Raw genomic sequence first — 13,915 nt, 5'->3', positions numbered from 1 at the left:
GGACTGAATAAAGGAGTCGACAGAAGGGTCCGATCCCACACGTCGGCTTTCACCCGTGGCATAAGGGTGTTGTCATATGTGACGTCATGACGGCGCACAGTTTGGTTTGTGAGTGTGGTGTGTTTGTAGATGTCATCGCGTTGTGGTTTGTTGTGCTCTCAGGTTGTATGTTGAGGGTTTTCGTTTGTGTGGTGTAATGGGCTCAGTTTGCTTCGCTCATTATCCAGAATTGTTCGAGTGTCGGCTGTGTTTAGTGGAATTCGTTTCAGTGAGTTAATGATTTTGTGTTAAGGTTAATTTAGTGTTGCTCGCTGTACATTGTGTAGTAATTTTAGTAAAATTAATTGGTTGTTGTTTTGGTTCAGGAATGGATATGACAGATAAAATTAACAGTGCGCAGGTCAAAGGAAGTGTTCGATCCCAATGTGTGGCTGTGTATGTTGATATTGATATCTGGAGATGTTTTTGAGCTATATAGGCCAAGGGAAGTGTTTGATCCTAATTTATGGGATTGGGAGCTGCTGTTGAGCTATACAGATCAAGGGAAGTGTCCGATTCCAGATGATATTGTGTTTAGTGGTATTTGGGGAGTTTTGTGATGTCGGTTTTTCTCGTTGTCTTGTGTGGTTTTGCATGGGGGTGGGTGTCTAAATTTGTTTATATTTAGTTTGTCCCCACCCAAAAACACCCCATTTCCCGCGCTTGTCCCGTTAGTGTCATTAGGCTTTTTGTGGAAAGTGTGTGTGTTTGCTTTTCGATGTATTTTCGTCCTCATAATGTGTACGTACCGACTATATATACATCACTGGTCAAACAAACCTTTGTGATGACAACTCTCCCTAAGTGCACATGAAAATGTATAGCTCTGCCACTTTCTGTTGACAGATTCTTTGCCATTGAATAACAGCAGCTTTAAAACCATGGAGCTAACAAAACTTTCGTCCACACAGCATTGTGCTCAAGAGCTTAAGTGCCGAGAACTACATTGTTTCTATTTGTTTACTTTATGGATATTTGACTATTTAGATTTTTCTTGGCTGTGCATAAGTAGGCCTATGAGAAGTTTCTCCATTTATTTTCCACCATCTTCAAAACACAAAACCTCCAACTTATAAGTACAATTATAATGTTGACGGACAGATGAATCAGCAGTGTTGCCAAAAACATTTTCCATTCATTTAGAACTACTCTGCAACTTGTTCAAATTAGTGTTACACAACATAGCAAATTTGTGAACTAAGGTCAAAATTGATCTCCAGTGAGCAGCATTTATAGAATCGGCTCTATGAGATTTGCCACAAGTATGGCCAGAAATCTTTGCAAGGAACAACGTTGGGAACAGTGGAGGTGTTTATGTGGCTTCCTAAACTGTCACTTCCTAAGCTTACAACTGCACACATTTATTTTCTTCTTTTTTAATACTGTACCATCACTTCTGTTAGCAAACTACACAAGAAAGGTCATTCAAATATGTCCTATTCACAGACTAAACTTACCTGAGCAACATCATTAAGAAGAGCAGCTGGGGCTGTGTAGCCTGCTCTTTTATTTTGACTGAAGGATACTACGTCATAGTCCTCGTCCTGTAAACATGGATACAAAAAATAAACATCTACATCACAAAAGGTTAAAGTTATTAAAAGCAATGCGGTTGTCAACTCAAAATTTATCACTGAACGTAAGAAATAAATATTCCAGGTTTGTATTTCAAATACCTCAACTTCATCATTTGCAGCAATTGATGTAACGTATCCGTCAAATTTACTGCCGCCTCCATCGTATATGTCACGATCATAGTATCCGCTTTCTCCTAATCCAACACGATCCTTTTCATTGACTTCCTCGTTTAAGTCCTTCTTTCGGGCTTGTATGTCGCGAATTTGAGCTTCAATATCTGCAAACGACAAAAGACGTTAAAAACACAGTATCGTCAAGGCTATAAGAAATTACAAGAACGACGGTTATAAGTCGTAGATATGGTAAACATTTTTGAAACTTCCTAGGTCAAACAGAAATTGTGCACTGTTTTGTTTGTATACTGAAGACCATATCAAAGTCTAATCAAAACTTACATTTACGGTAATTTTGTACCGTGAAATGAATATACCAAACACCGCAAATTAACTCAGGGAGACAAAGTGACAAAAACTACAACATATATTTATGGGGATCTCATTAACTGTTGCACAATATATCATTCTGTAGCAATATTTACACAAAAATAAACACAAAGGTCATCTGTTCGAAATTCACATTGTTTGGAGAGTGTTAAGTTGTACAAAATTTTAAAATTCAATAAAAGTATAACAAATATTTCAATAAAGTACCTTCACAGGTATAATAAAACTTTTAATTTTTTTTACCTTCATGAGTTCTTGGTATGGTAGCCATTTTCACGTAACATTGATCATACGCAGTCAGCGATTAATAAACCTCTATACCACAGTCAAAGATATTACAAGTCTAGATTTATTTCACGTATTTGCGAAACCGTATCCATGAGACGGTACACAACAATTGTTTGAAGTAGAATAAAATCTGATTTCATTTACTGTTCGTCAAAAAGAAAGAAACACAGTATTTCATAATCTCCAATGAACTAAACTGTCTGCCAAAATATATGTAGAAATGTCTGTGCATGCTATCACTGAAAATGTAGTTTGCCGACACCATGGAGGTAAGAATAGACAAGTTTCCATCTACCGCTGGCCCGCCATCTGTCGGTCTATGAAAGAATTTTTGGCGACAAGCGACTACGCTCTCACAACCTCTAAGTTTATTTCGCAAATGTGTTGCAAAAAAAATGCACACAAAATTCAACAAACAGACATATAGCCCATCAGCTGGGTTTACACTAGCAAGTCGCTTGCAGAAGATATTGCTGGAAGTTATTGCTAGCCGCTTGCAGCTGTGTTTACACAGCAGCGCAAGAATTAAGCAAGATTCTTCCGCAAGTTCTTTGGCAAGAAACTTGCGTCAACAACTTGCTGATACTGTTTACAGTTTTCAGTACCACTACGAGTGTCAGCCGAAGTGTAAAATGACAAGTGGGCGGGTGAGATATGCTGCAGCTCTTGTAATTGTAATGCAAAACGTGAAAAAGAAAAAAGAAGTATTTTGGTTAGAGAGTAGATAATGAGAAGATCGCAAAATGGTGCCTGTAATAACCTTTTGCAAGAACTTAGTATCGAGAGCATGGATACTTTTGCAGAATGTCCTCAAATGATCCTCAGTATTTGTTGATGTTAATATCATATCAAAACGAGACACAAACTTCAGTACTGCTATTTTAGCAAAGGAACGTTTGCTAGTCACTCTATGATTTATAGCTACCGGTGAGCTACGAATAAAATAGGCATTTCATTTATTTATGTGAAACATACAACCAAAAAAGTTTGAATTTTGAAATCTTTTCTTTGTAGGAGACTCATACAAGTCCCTAATGTACTTGTTTCATATTCCCGTCTGCACGATTTCTCTGATCGTACCCGATGTATGTAGAGCCTTTTTTAACGTCTTGAAAAGGGAAAATTATTTGAAGGTATGTGAAAACACAACAATGAAATAAAATTTTTATTGAAATAAACTGCATTTTACAGAATGATATGCTTATAAAAATGTCTTTTTTTCTAATGCTCATAAAATGGAAAGTGAAAAGCTAAGTAAATAGAACATGTAATAATTACACATCGTCTTAGACTCCTAAAACAACAAGCGAGTGGATGCAGGTGGCAAAGGGATTGTGTCTTCAAGTTATGCTACTTCCTATGTACTTCTTTTATAGATGTGTCGAATATCGACGAGATTTCATTTAAACCGCTCATCTTCTTCACTCCATCCTTAAAGTCTCGGTTATGCACGTTCCGTATTTCGGCGTAACTCTCCACGGCTTCAATAAAATGTTCTGTATCCTGCTTCATCCATTCCCGTTTCTCCTCCATTTCTGAAATTTGTTTGCATATAATACGTAAGATGGTTGCATAAAATTAAGTCACCACATTAAGTAAAATGTTAAATATGAATGTTATGCAGACAACATACTTACTATAACTTGCGCTTCCTACTTGCAGGAAATGGAAATAAATCCTAAAAGCTGCAAGTTACTTGCAGATACTTCTTGCGTGGTGTTCACACTGGAAGCGGAAAACGTGCAACAAGTCACTTCCGCAATAAATTGCTACAGTCGCAAGTCGACTTGGCGATATGTTTACACTCGCAAATCGCGCGGCAAGTTCCTCCACGCAAGTAAATTGCTGCAATAACTTGCTAGTGTAAACCGAGCATACACTAAGGAAAAAATACTTGTATGAGAAGAGCAACTTCTCTACGTGAGGAGCAGAAATTGACATTACTATTTCTTGCATCAGAAAGAAACAGAAGGACCTGGAATTTTCTGCTGAAATTCCGAAACAAGAATTCAGCGAAATTATAGGTAACACAAGGGAAGCTATTTACGCTGTGCTGAAGAAGGAAATCTTGAAGGTAAGTAAAATATCTCTATCCTGTAATATATATCTGTTGTGAGAAGTTACAGATAATATATTTTAGACGTGTTTGACAGTATATTCTTCCATTTCTTGATGAAATAAAATATCTCTATCCCTTAATGTATATCTGTTGTGACAGGTTACAGATAATATTTTTTATATTTTAGACATATTTGAAACTCAGTACATTCTGCCATCTTACCTCGATAGCGTATTTCCTGCTCCTAGTTTTCTACTAATATACGTTAAGTCCTATAAATAAATTCTGCAATGAACTGTCCAGAGCACAAAAGTACATCTGCCACTTCAAAATTCACTGTGCACACACACAAAAAAGAAACAGACTGAACAAATAGTCGACTCAAAACATTTTGCGCGCCGCATTTGCTGCGACCTCTTGTCCACACACTACGATTTATGTGTGCACACGTGATTGGTGCCCACATATTTGAGCCATTTTCCTCAAAATTCAGATTCCAACGTCAAGGTTTGCGCAGATTACGTATCTGCGCAAATCTCCTGTCCATACACAACGATCTGTTTGTGTAGAAGTGATGTGCATATGCCGTCTAAAAACCTGATATTATTTTAATTGTATTTTATAATCTGACTCTGATTGTTTATATTTTAAAAGCTACCTATCTATCTGTAAGTATGAAGAGAGAGCGAAATATAAATAATACAATAAAATTTGAAAGCAACAGCCCCCTTCGTTGTGCTATCTGGCAGCTAGAGCTTACATATTTGTACAAAAGTTTGAGCCAACTGTTAGATGACGCCTTGATTGTGGATAGGTTTATCGATACTGCACCTTGTTCTGCAAGTTCTAAGCTTATTGGTGAGTGCGCTTTTAAAAATATTTTTGAAATTTTTAAACTTTTTAACTCTTTATCTCTTGTACCTTCTTTTGTGTAACAAACATGTGTCACTCTTTATGTTTTCTAATCTTAATTGGTGATATCTGATTACAGAAGTAGTCAAAATGGCATACTAAATAAGGAATATGTTAATAACGATCGAGACTGTTTTATTTACAAAATATTCTCAGTGTGATATCGATAGCTACGACACCACAACGTAGGTGCGCTCTGCTAGGTTGGTACTACGACACCGACGACAGCGCCCTCTAGCCAGCGTTGTACAGCTCTACGAACTCCGCTCCAGATGTAGGCCATTTGATTCCGAATAGACGACCAAGCAACATTGTTTCTATTTCATAGTGGGCGAGCGTTTGTAACTTTATGAACGGCTTCTCACCTATGTGCTCATCTTGGCCAAAGTTAAGTACATAGTAAAACCACTTTTATTTGCAGTACTAAGTGTTCTACCTCACCTGCTCCTCCTAGCTTCCTACAATCGGCCTACCCTCAGTTTTCAGGAGCAGACCCACGCGCCGCCATCCAGGCGGGATACAACAAGTGGCGACGAGCAGGGACTAAAAATTTTTTTCCCTCTGCTATCTCTTTTTTTTTAGCTTGGTACTGCTTTATCTTTTTTGTGCTATCCACGTGTGAGTGAATAAATGTGCGTTCCCACCTTTCGGTATAAGTCTTTCATTTGTGTAGAACATGGCTTCGCCACAGGAACAGGCTTTGCTGTCCGATCTTGTACGTTTTCAGGCTCAGCAAATGACGCAGTTGCTTGCTGCCATAAAAGGTCTGGTCACACTACAAACTGCAGCTACTTCGGCGCCTCTGACGCCACCGCCTGTACCGACGCCGTCGCCAACGGCGCCACCATTTCGTGCCTTCAGTCCTGACGTTGAACACTGGCCAGAATACATCGCCCAGCTCGAGGCTCACTTCGCAGCATACAATTTACCAGATATAGAGTGGTTTGCCTTTTTCATTGCCAACGCGCATGTTGTGTTATACCGTGTGCTCGTGAAATTGTTTCCCACCACCCACCCAGAAACTAAGACTTACGACGAAGTGATTGACGTTTTGAATTCCCACTTCCGTGATAGTGTCAATGTGGTAGCTGCATGCTACAAATTCTTTCGTCTCCGGCGTGGCCATACTCAGTCCAATAAATCTTGGTTAGCGGACCTTCAGGGACTAACTTCTGATTGTAACATTAATTGCTCATGTGGACACTCATTTGCGGATATAATGATTAGAGATGCTATTGCACAGAATGTGGTGGGTCACCGCATCCACGAGCAAATCCTCAAATTTAAAAACCCGTCTTTGCAATGGAAATCACCGTGATCATCATTCACATCAGCCTATGGGCGTAATGCCATTTATTCAAAGCCTTCTGCTTCATGTACTTCTACAGCTCGTCTTGTGAATTAAGTTTTGCCAGACACTTCCTCTCACATTCAGTGCAATGCGAGGAAACTTTTTGTGACTTTGAGCATTTGTGGACGTTCTGTTCGTATGCACCTGGACACTGGTGCGTCAGTTTTTTTACTGAACAGATCGACGTATGACTTGCTTGGTTTGCTCCCGATTCGTCATTCACATTCCACACTGACTGCATTTACTGGACAGGAAATCAGTGCTCGGCATGTGTAGTTTGCAAGCCACATATAGTGCAATGACATGTACGGTATCTTTCCATGCGCTCTGCTCTAGTAATGATACAAACATTTTTGGCATGGACGCATTTGAACTTTTTGGCCTCGTGATTCAAGACAATGTACTTTGCATCAACGCTAGTGACCATGCAGACAGTGTTGCGATGATTTTGCTGAACTCTTTTCTGATGGCCTTGGTTGTGCCACAGACTTTGCAGCGCATGTTGTAGTTAAAAGACAATGCCATGCCTATTTTCTGGCGCTCACTCCTGGTACCGCACACACTGCGCGACGCCGTAGCTGCTGAACTTACGCAATTGCAAGACAGTTGCGACAGGACGGTAAATAAAGAAGTGCGGTTGTGGAGTTTTCACACGAAATGTGCATATACAAATGTTGGTTAAAAATGTTATTGCAAATTTTGGCTCTCACATATGTCTCAGGGGATGATTTCCACACTTGGTGCATTAGTACCCTTCCACACCCGCGCATTTGTTATAGTTTTTGAATTAATTATTCACTCACACGTAAGTACAGTTTATGCTAAGGAAGAAGAATTAGGCGATTATAATACTAAAATAAGTTTCTCACAACACAGTTCAATCACTATTTATTGGCGTTGTCCTTTTCTTACACACAATGAAATTAGAACTAGTGAGACAGTTTACAGTTTTACTTTAATAATAATTTGACTTCGAGCCCCCAATAGCAATAATGTAGGCTGCTATAAACGAAATTTTTTCAAATAATACGAACAGAACCACAAGTCCCACTGTCCTCTTTGTTCTAGCAGTTTTGGCGCGAAATCACAGTTCTCCACATGTTCACTAACGACGATGTGTACCTCGTAAATCGCACTCTCACAAATAATCGTAGCATTTCCAGTTCACCAAATATTTGCTTGCACACTTGCACTATTAAACAATATCCTTTGTCGAAATAAATCGGCGCGAAAAAGAATTCTCAAACGACCACCTCCAAAACGACTCACCGACGACTGACCCCTGGCCAAGGTGGCTGCTCGCTTATATAGGCTCGGAAGTCCAAACCCCTGGTTATTTAAGTACCAGTCTCACCAGTTAAGATTACAAATTTTGATACATACATCCTTCAAAATGATTCAAATGGCTCTGAGCACTATGGGATTTAACTTCTGAGGTCATCAGTCCCCTAGAACTTAGAACCACTTAAACCTAACTAACCTAAGGACATCACACACATCCATGCCCGAGGCAGGATTCGAACCTGCGACCATAGCGGTCGCGCGGTTCCAGACATACATCCTTCGACAGAAATAAGTACACCATCGGAACCGCGCATAAAAGTACATCTTATTTATTATGTTACATTAATTTCTAGGATTATTCTATCGTCCATAAATCAAGTTTTAGTTTTTGCAAAATTTCGTCATTTAGCGCAAATTTGTTTGTTGACATCTGTGCTGCAAAGTTTTAACGTAGAACTGCATATAGCACCGTTTTTAGACGTAAGCTATAGCGATCTACACATTGCGCTGCTCAAAATCCTCATATCTATAATAATTAATTAATTATGGGCGATAAATGTTAATAATTTGCAAACAATGAAAACTATTGCAAGTTAGTTATATAGTATAACTTAACTAGTTTAAAATACGCGTGGTGCCACCCAAAATATTATATAGTGCCGTTCTTTACGCCATGAATTTTCTATTGAATTTTATAAACTTTTCCCTCACACTTTGTTTATTGCTCTTCAGGGGCTTAATTATATATGAACCTTAACATATGACTACGGCACTCGTTCCACTATGATGAAACATTTTTAATTGTTATTTACTATTTTTATTAATCGTTCAGTATTCGTGACATTAACAGATTTGCCGCGTGGGATTAGCTGAGCGGTCTCAGGCGCTTCATGTCATAGACTGTGCGGCTGGTCCAGGCGGAGGTTAAAGTCCTCCCTCGGGCATGGGTGTGTGTGTTTGTCCTTAGGATAATTTAGGTTAAGTAGTGTGTAAGCTTAGGTACTTATGACCTTAGCAGTTAAGTCCCATAAGATTTCGCACACATTTGAACATTTTATTAACCGATTTTGAGGTTACTATAACTTTTGCGTCTCGTGTCTTGAAATAGAGATCGATCTTTCAGAAGGTGCATATTGCTGACCACAATCCACTGCCGCATCGCTCTTCACCGTAAGTTACATAGTTTCCGCGTAATGCGCGAAAAACCAAACAATGCCCCAAGCTGCAGGCCACGTGGCCACCTGGCGACCGTTGCAAATCTCGCGCGGGCGCGCCACGCGCTTCCGTGAATCGCGCACCATGTAGTGCGCTCGCTCTCCACAAAGCAATGCTTGCATACTACACCAGTTCATCTAGTAATGGGGGTTTGTACCGTCACACAGTGGTGTTATTGAACCTGTTTCTGCTTCGCCTTGGGGTTCACCTATAGTGTGTGTGAAGAAACCAAACGGTCGTCACTGTATTTGTGCTGGCTTAATCTACAGGAAATCCCCAGACAGTGGTAGCTACCTTTCCCTTACCGCATCCTGAAGACATTTTTGATAAGCTTGGTGCGAGAAAATACTTTTGCACGATTGACTTACGGGATGCATACTTTCAGATTCTGCTCGAGAAACAGTCGCAGCACTATTTTGTGATCAACACCTGTCTTGGATTGTTCAAGTTTTGGCGCCTTCCATTCGGTTGTGCTTCGGCTCCTGCTATTTTTCAGCCTTATTTGCAGCAGTTGTGTGCCACTGTCCCTGGTTGTTCCAATTATCTGGACGATATAGTTGTATCAGGTCGGACCCCTGATGAACATTTGCAGAATTTGCGTGCCTTATTTACTGTACTTTTGCTGTCAGGACTAAAGTGTAACAGAGACAAGTGCAAATTTTTTCAAACGGAGATTCAGTATTTAGGACATATGATTAATGGGCAGAGTATGCACCCCCTTGCTGTCACATCTCCGTGTGATTAGAGTCTTGCCAGCACCCAGGAACTTGAAAGAACTTCAGTCTGTTCTGTTGTGAAAAATTATATATTATATTCGGTTTATACCAATGCAGCGTAGATTGCATCGCCTTTGCATCGCCTTTGCATCGCCTTTGCATCGCCTTTGCATCGCCTTTGCATCGCCTTTGGCGTAAGAACATTCTTTTTCTTTGGTCTTTCGAATGTGACGCTGCTTTTCAAAAGCTTAAATCTGCTTTGTTGAGTGATCGCTGTTAGTTTCTGTTCGATCCCTCCAAACAAGTTGCTATGGCTCTCGATGCATCTTTCCATGGCGTCAGAGCAGTTCTCTCACACTGCATTAGTTCTGTCGATCGCCCGATCGCTTTTGCGTCTGAGTTTCTCAGTTGTGCCGAGCAAGACTATTCTCAAATCGAGAAAGAAGCTTTAGCTATTTTATATGTAGTAACAAGGTTTCATGATTATTTGTACAGCTGCAAGTTCTATTTGGTCACAGACCAATAGCCTTTGAAGTCGTTTCACCCGTCAAAGCCAGTTCCAGCCCGTACTGCACAAAAATTGCAACGTTGGTCTTTGTTTTTGCTACAATTACAAAATATTGTTTCGGTCTACAGCCCAGCATGGCAATGCCGATGCTTTGTCTTGTCTTGTCTACCTATTGGTCCTGACAAAGTGTTTGATTCTTCTGTATTGTCCTGCATGTTTATTGATTCGCAAGATAAGGAATTAGCTGATGGTTTTCCTGTGGATTTTCGTTGCATTGCTTCCACAACAGCCACCGATGCTTCTTTGCAGATTCTTTTGCAGTATATTCGTACTCAATGGCCTCCATCTGCTACGCAGATTCGTGATCCACTTGTTCGACGTTACTTTGTGCAACGTCACAACTTGTCTGTACACCACAGTGTTATCTTTGTTACGAACCGACAATGATCAGTCTCGTATGGTTGTACCTCATTCGCTGCAGTCGGAAATCTTTCGAATGTTGCATGCTGGTCATTGGGGTATAGTGCGGACAAAGCAATTAGCACATTGTCACTGCACTTTGGTCGGCATTGATAAACAAATTGAGAATTTGCTTGCTAATTGTCGCTCTTGTGTGGAGTATCAATCTGCTCCCCGCCAGCACTTCTTTGCATGCCCGACCCATACTGCACCTTGGTAGCACATTCATATTGATTTTGCGGGTCCTTTCTGGGACACCCGCTGGTTGATAGTCATTGATGTGTACAGCAACTTCCCTTTTGTTGTGCCTATGTGTTCTACTACATCTGCCAGTACTATTCGAGCTTTGACGTCTGTTTTCTGCATTGAGGGCCTTACTGAAGTTATTGTCTCCGATAATGGCCCCCAATTCATGTCCTCAGAGTTTGATAGGTTCTGTGCTGCTAATGGCATTCGCCATCTGACCTCAGCCCCATTCCACCCCCAGTTGAAGGATGAGGCTGAACGTTTTCTTCATACATTTAAGTTGCAGATGACCAAGTTTCGCGCCACGCACACTTGCGAGCATGCGCTGTGGATTTCCCATGCTTCATATCGCTCCCAGCCACGCGGCACCCGTTCCCCAGCGGTATTGCTACATGGCCGCACCTGTCGGTCGCTCCTGCAGCTATTGCACCCGCCGCCACGCGCTCCCACTGCTTCGCCTCGTTCTGGCTTGGCGCCACGTGATTTGGTGTTCTATCGCGTTTTCTTTGGCAGGCAGCGCAGGGAGCATGGGCGCATTATTCAACAGCTTGGCCCTGGCTTATTTGTCATTTCTGTTCCCTCCGGCACTGTCAAGCGACACCGGAACTAGATTCGTTTCTGCTGTCCTTGCTTTTCTGCTGCTGGTTGTTTTCCGGCAGAATTGGAGGCTTCAAGGCTTCCGCTTCCTCAGTTCACGACTCCGACGGCGCCTCTGCCACTCGCGCCTCCGCCATGGGCGCTCCTGCCGACGTCGCTGCTGCCGGTCTGGTCACCAGTACTGGACGGACGCCTCTCACCACAGCCACAGACCTGCCGCCGCCGCCGCCGCCGCCGCTGTCGCCGAAGCCGCCACCGCCGATGTCGCCAAAGCCGCCGCCGCCGCCGCCGCCGCTGTCGCCGCTGCGGCGGCCGCTGTCGTGCCGCGGCTGCCGCTGTCATAGCCGCGGCCGCCGCTGCCGTCGCCGCAGCCGCCGCTGCCGTCGCCTTGGCAGCCCCTGCGGCTGCCGCGGCCGCCGCTGACGACGCCACCGCGGCCGCCGTCGTTGACGCCGCCGCGGCCGCCGTTGACGCCTCCCCGGCCGCTGTTGACGCCTCCGCGGCCGCCGTTGACGCCTCCGCAGCCGCCGTTGACGCCTCCGCGGCCGCCGTTGACGCCGCCGCGGCCGCCGCCGCTGTCGCCGCCGCGGCCGCCGCCGCCGTCGCCGCCGCGGCCGCCGCCGCCGTCGCCGCGGCATTCGCCGCCGCCGCCGTCGCCGCGGCCGCCGCCGCCGACGCCGTCGCCGCGGCCGCCGCCGCCGCCGCCGTCGCCGCGGCCGCCGCCGCCGCCGTCGCCGCGGCCGCCGCCGCCGCCACCGTCGCCGCGGCCGCCGCCGCCGCCGTCACCGCGGCCGCCGCCGCCGCCGTCGCCGCCGCCGCCGCCGCCGCCGTCGCCGCGGCCGCCGCCGCCGCCGTCGCCGCGGCCGCCGCCGCCGCCGCCGCCGTCGCCGCGGCCGCCGATGTAGCGGCCGCGGCTGCCCCCGCCGATGTCGCCGCCGCGGCCGCCGCCGCCGATGTCGCCGCCGCGGCTACGGCCGCCGCCGCCGATGCCGCCGCCGCGGCCGCGGCCGCCGCCGTCGATGTCGCCGCCGCGGCCGCCGATGTAGCGGCCGCGACCGCCGCCGCCGCCGCCGATGTCGCGGCCGCGGCTACGGCCGCCACCGCCGATGTCGCCGCCGCGGCCGCGGCCGCCGCCGTCGATGTCACCGCCGCGGCCGCCGATGTAATGGCCGCGACCGCCGCCGCCGCCGCCGATGTCGCGGCCGCGGCCGCCGCCGCCATAGTCGCCGCCGCCGATGTCGCCGCCGCGGCCGCCGTCGCCGCGGCCGCCGCCGCCGACGCCGCCGCCGCGGCCGCCGCCGCCGCCGCCGTCGCCACGGCCGCCGCCGCCGCCGTCGCCGCGGCCGCCGCCGCCGCCACCGTCGCCGCGGCCGCCGCCGCCGCCGTCACCGCGGCCGCCGCCGCCGCCGTCGCCGCCGCCGCCGCCGCCGCCGTCGCCGCGGCCGCCGCCGCCGCCGTCGCCGCGGCCGCCGCCGCCGCCGCCGCCGTCGCCGCGGCCGCCGATGTAGCGGCCGCGGCTGCCCCCGCCGATGTCGCCGCCGCGGCCGCCGCCGCCGATGTCGCCGCCGCGGCTACGGCCGCCGCCGCCGATGCCGCCGCCGCGGCCGCCGATGTAGCGGCCGCGACCGCCGCCGCCGCCGCCGATGTCGCGGCCGCGGCTACGGCCGCCACCGCCGATGTCGCCGCCGCGGCCGCGGCCGCCGCCGTCGATGTCACCGCCGCGGCCGCCGATGTAATGGCCGCGACCGCCGCCGCCGCCGCCGATGTCGCGGCCGCGGCCGCCGCCGCCATAGTCGCCGCCGCCGATGTCGCCGCCGCGGCCGCCGCCGCCGCGGCCGCCGCCGCCGATGTCGCCGCCGCGGCCGCCGATGCCGCCGCCGCGGCCGCCGCCGCCGCCGCCGATGTCGCCGCCGCGGCCGCCGCCGCAGATGTCGTCGCCGCGGCCGCCGATGCCGCCGCCGCGGCCGCCGCCGCCGATGTCGCCGCCGCGGCCGCCGCCGCAGATGTCGCCGCCGCGGCCGCCGCCGCCGATGCCGCCGCCGCGGCCGCCACCGCCGATGTCGCCGCCGCGGCCGCCGCCGCCGATGTCGCCGACGTCGTCGCCGCCGCCGACGTCGCCGTCGCCGACGTCGCCGCCGCCTCGGCCGCCGCCGCCGCTGC

The 13,915-nt window shown here is 47.6% G+C and overlaps 2 protein-coding genes across 2 annotated transcripts in view; one reads left to right on the top strand and one right to left on the bottom strand.

Moving 5' to 3' along the window:
- Nucleotides 1–2,486, bottom strand: part of LOC126175116 (splicing factor 3B subunit 1) — a 68,905-nt gene extending 66,419 nt beyond the window's left edge. Inside the window, exons 1-3 of the mRNA XM_049921670.1 lie at nucleotides 2,364–2,486; nucleotides 1,716–1,894; nucleotides 1,497–1,583 (exon numbers count right to left, since the gene is read on the bottom strand). Coding sequence (XP_049777627.1) covers nucleotides 1,497–1,583; nucleotides 1,716–1,894; nucleotides 2,364–2,391 — 294 coding nt within the window. The 5' untranslated portion in view covers nucleotides 2,392–2,486. The remainder of the gene's footprint in view (nucleotides 1–1,496; nucleotides 1,584–1,715; nucleotides 1,895–2,363) is intronic.
- A 9,530-nt stretch (nucleotides 2,487–12,016) lies between these two features.
- LOC126176330 (ice-structuring glycoprotein-like) lies at nucleotides 12,017–13,491 on the top strand. The gene is made up of 3 exons (XM_049923481.1): nucleotides 12,017–12,080; nucleotides 12,127–13,313; nucleotides 13,372–13,491. The coding sequence occupies exons 1-3, from the start codon at nucleotides 12,017–12,019 to the stop codon at nucleotides 13,489–13,491; spliced, it is 1,371 nt and encodes a 456-aa protein (XP_049779438.1).
- Nucleotides 13,492–13,915: the final 424 nt, after the last annotated feature.

The sequence above is a fragment of the Schistocerca cancellata genome, chromosome 3 (assembly GCF_023864275.1).
Source record: "Schistocerca cancellata isolate TAMUIC-IGC-003103 chromosome 3, iqSchCanc2.1, whole genome shotgun sequence".
In the NCBI taxonomy this organism is placed as follows: Eukaryota; Metazoa; Arthropoda; class Insecta; order Orthoptera; family Acrididae; genus Schistocerca; species Schistocerca cancellata.
This window is presented reverse-complemented; position numbering and strand designations above follow the sequence as displayed.

What these genes read in the sequence shown, in the direction of transcription:
- LOC126176330 (XM_049923481.1), top strand. Translation starts at nt 12,017, where the DNA reads ATGTCGCCAAAGCCGCCGCCGCCGCCGCCGCCGCTGTCGCCGCTGCGG. An exon ending in GCGGCGGCCGCTGTCGTGCC is followed by an intron (nt 12,081 to 12,126) that starts GCGGCTGCCGCT and finishes CCGTCGCCGCAG; the next exon opens with CCGCCGCTGCCGTCGCCTTG. An exon ending in CCGCGGCCGCCGCCGCCGAT is followed by an intron (nt 13,314 to 13,371) that starts GTCGCCGCCGCG and finishes CCGCCGATGTAG; the next exon opens with CGGCCGCGACCGCCGCCGCC.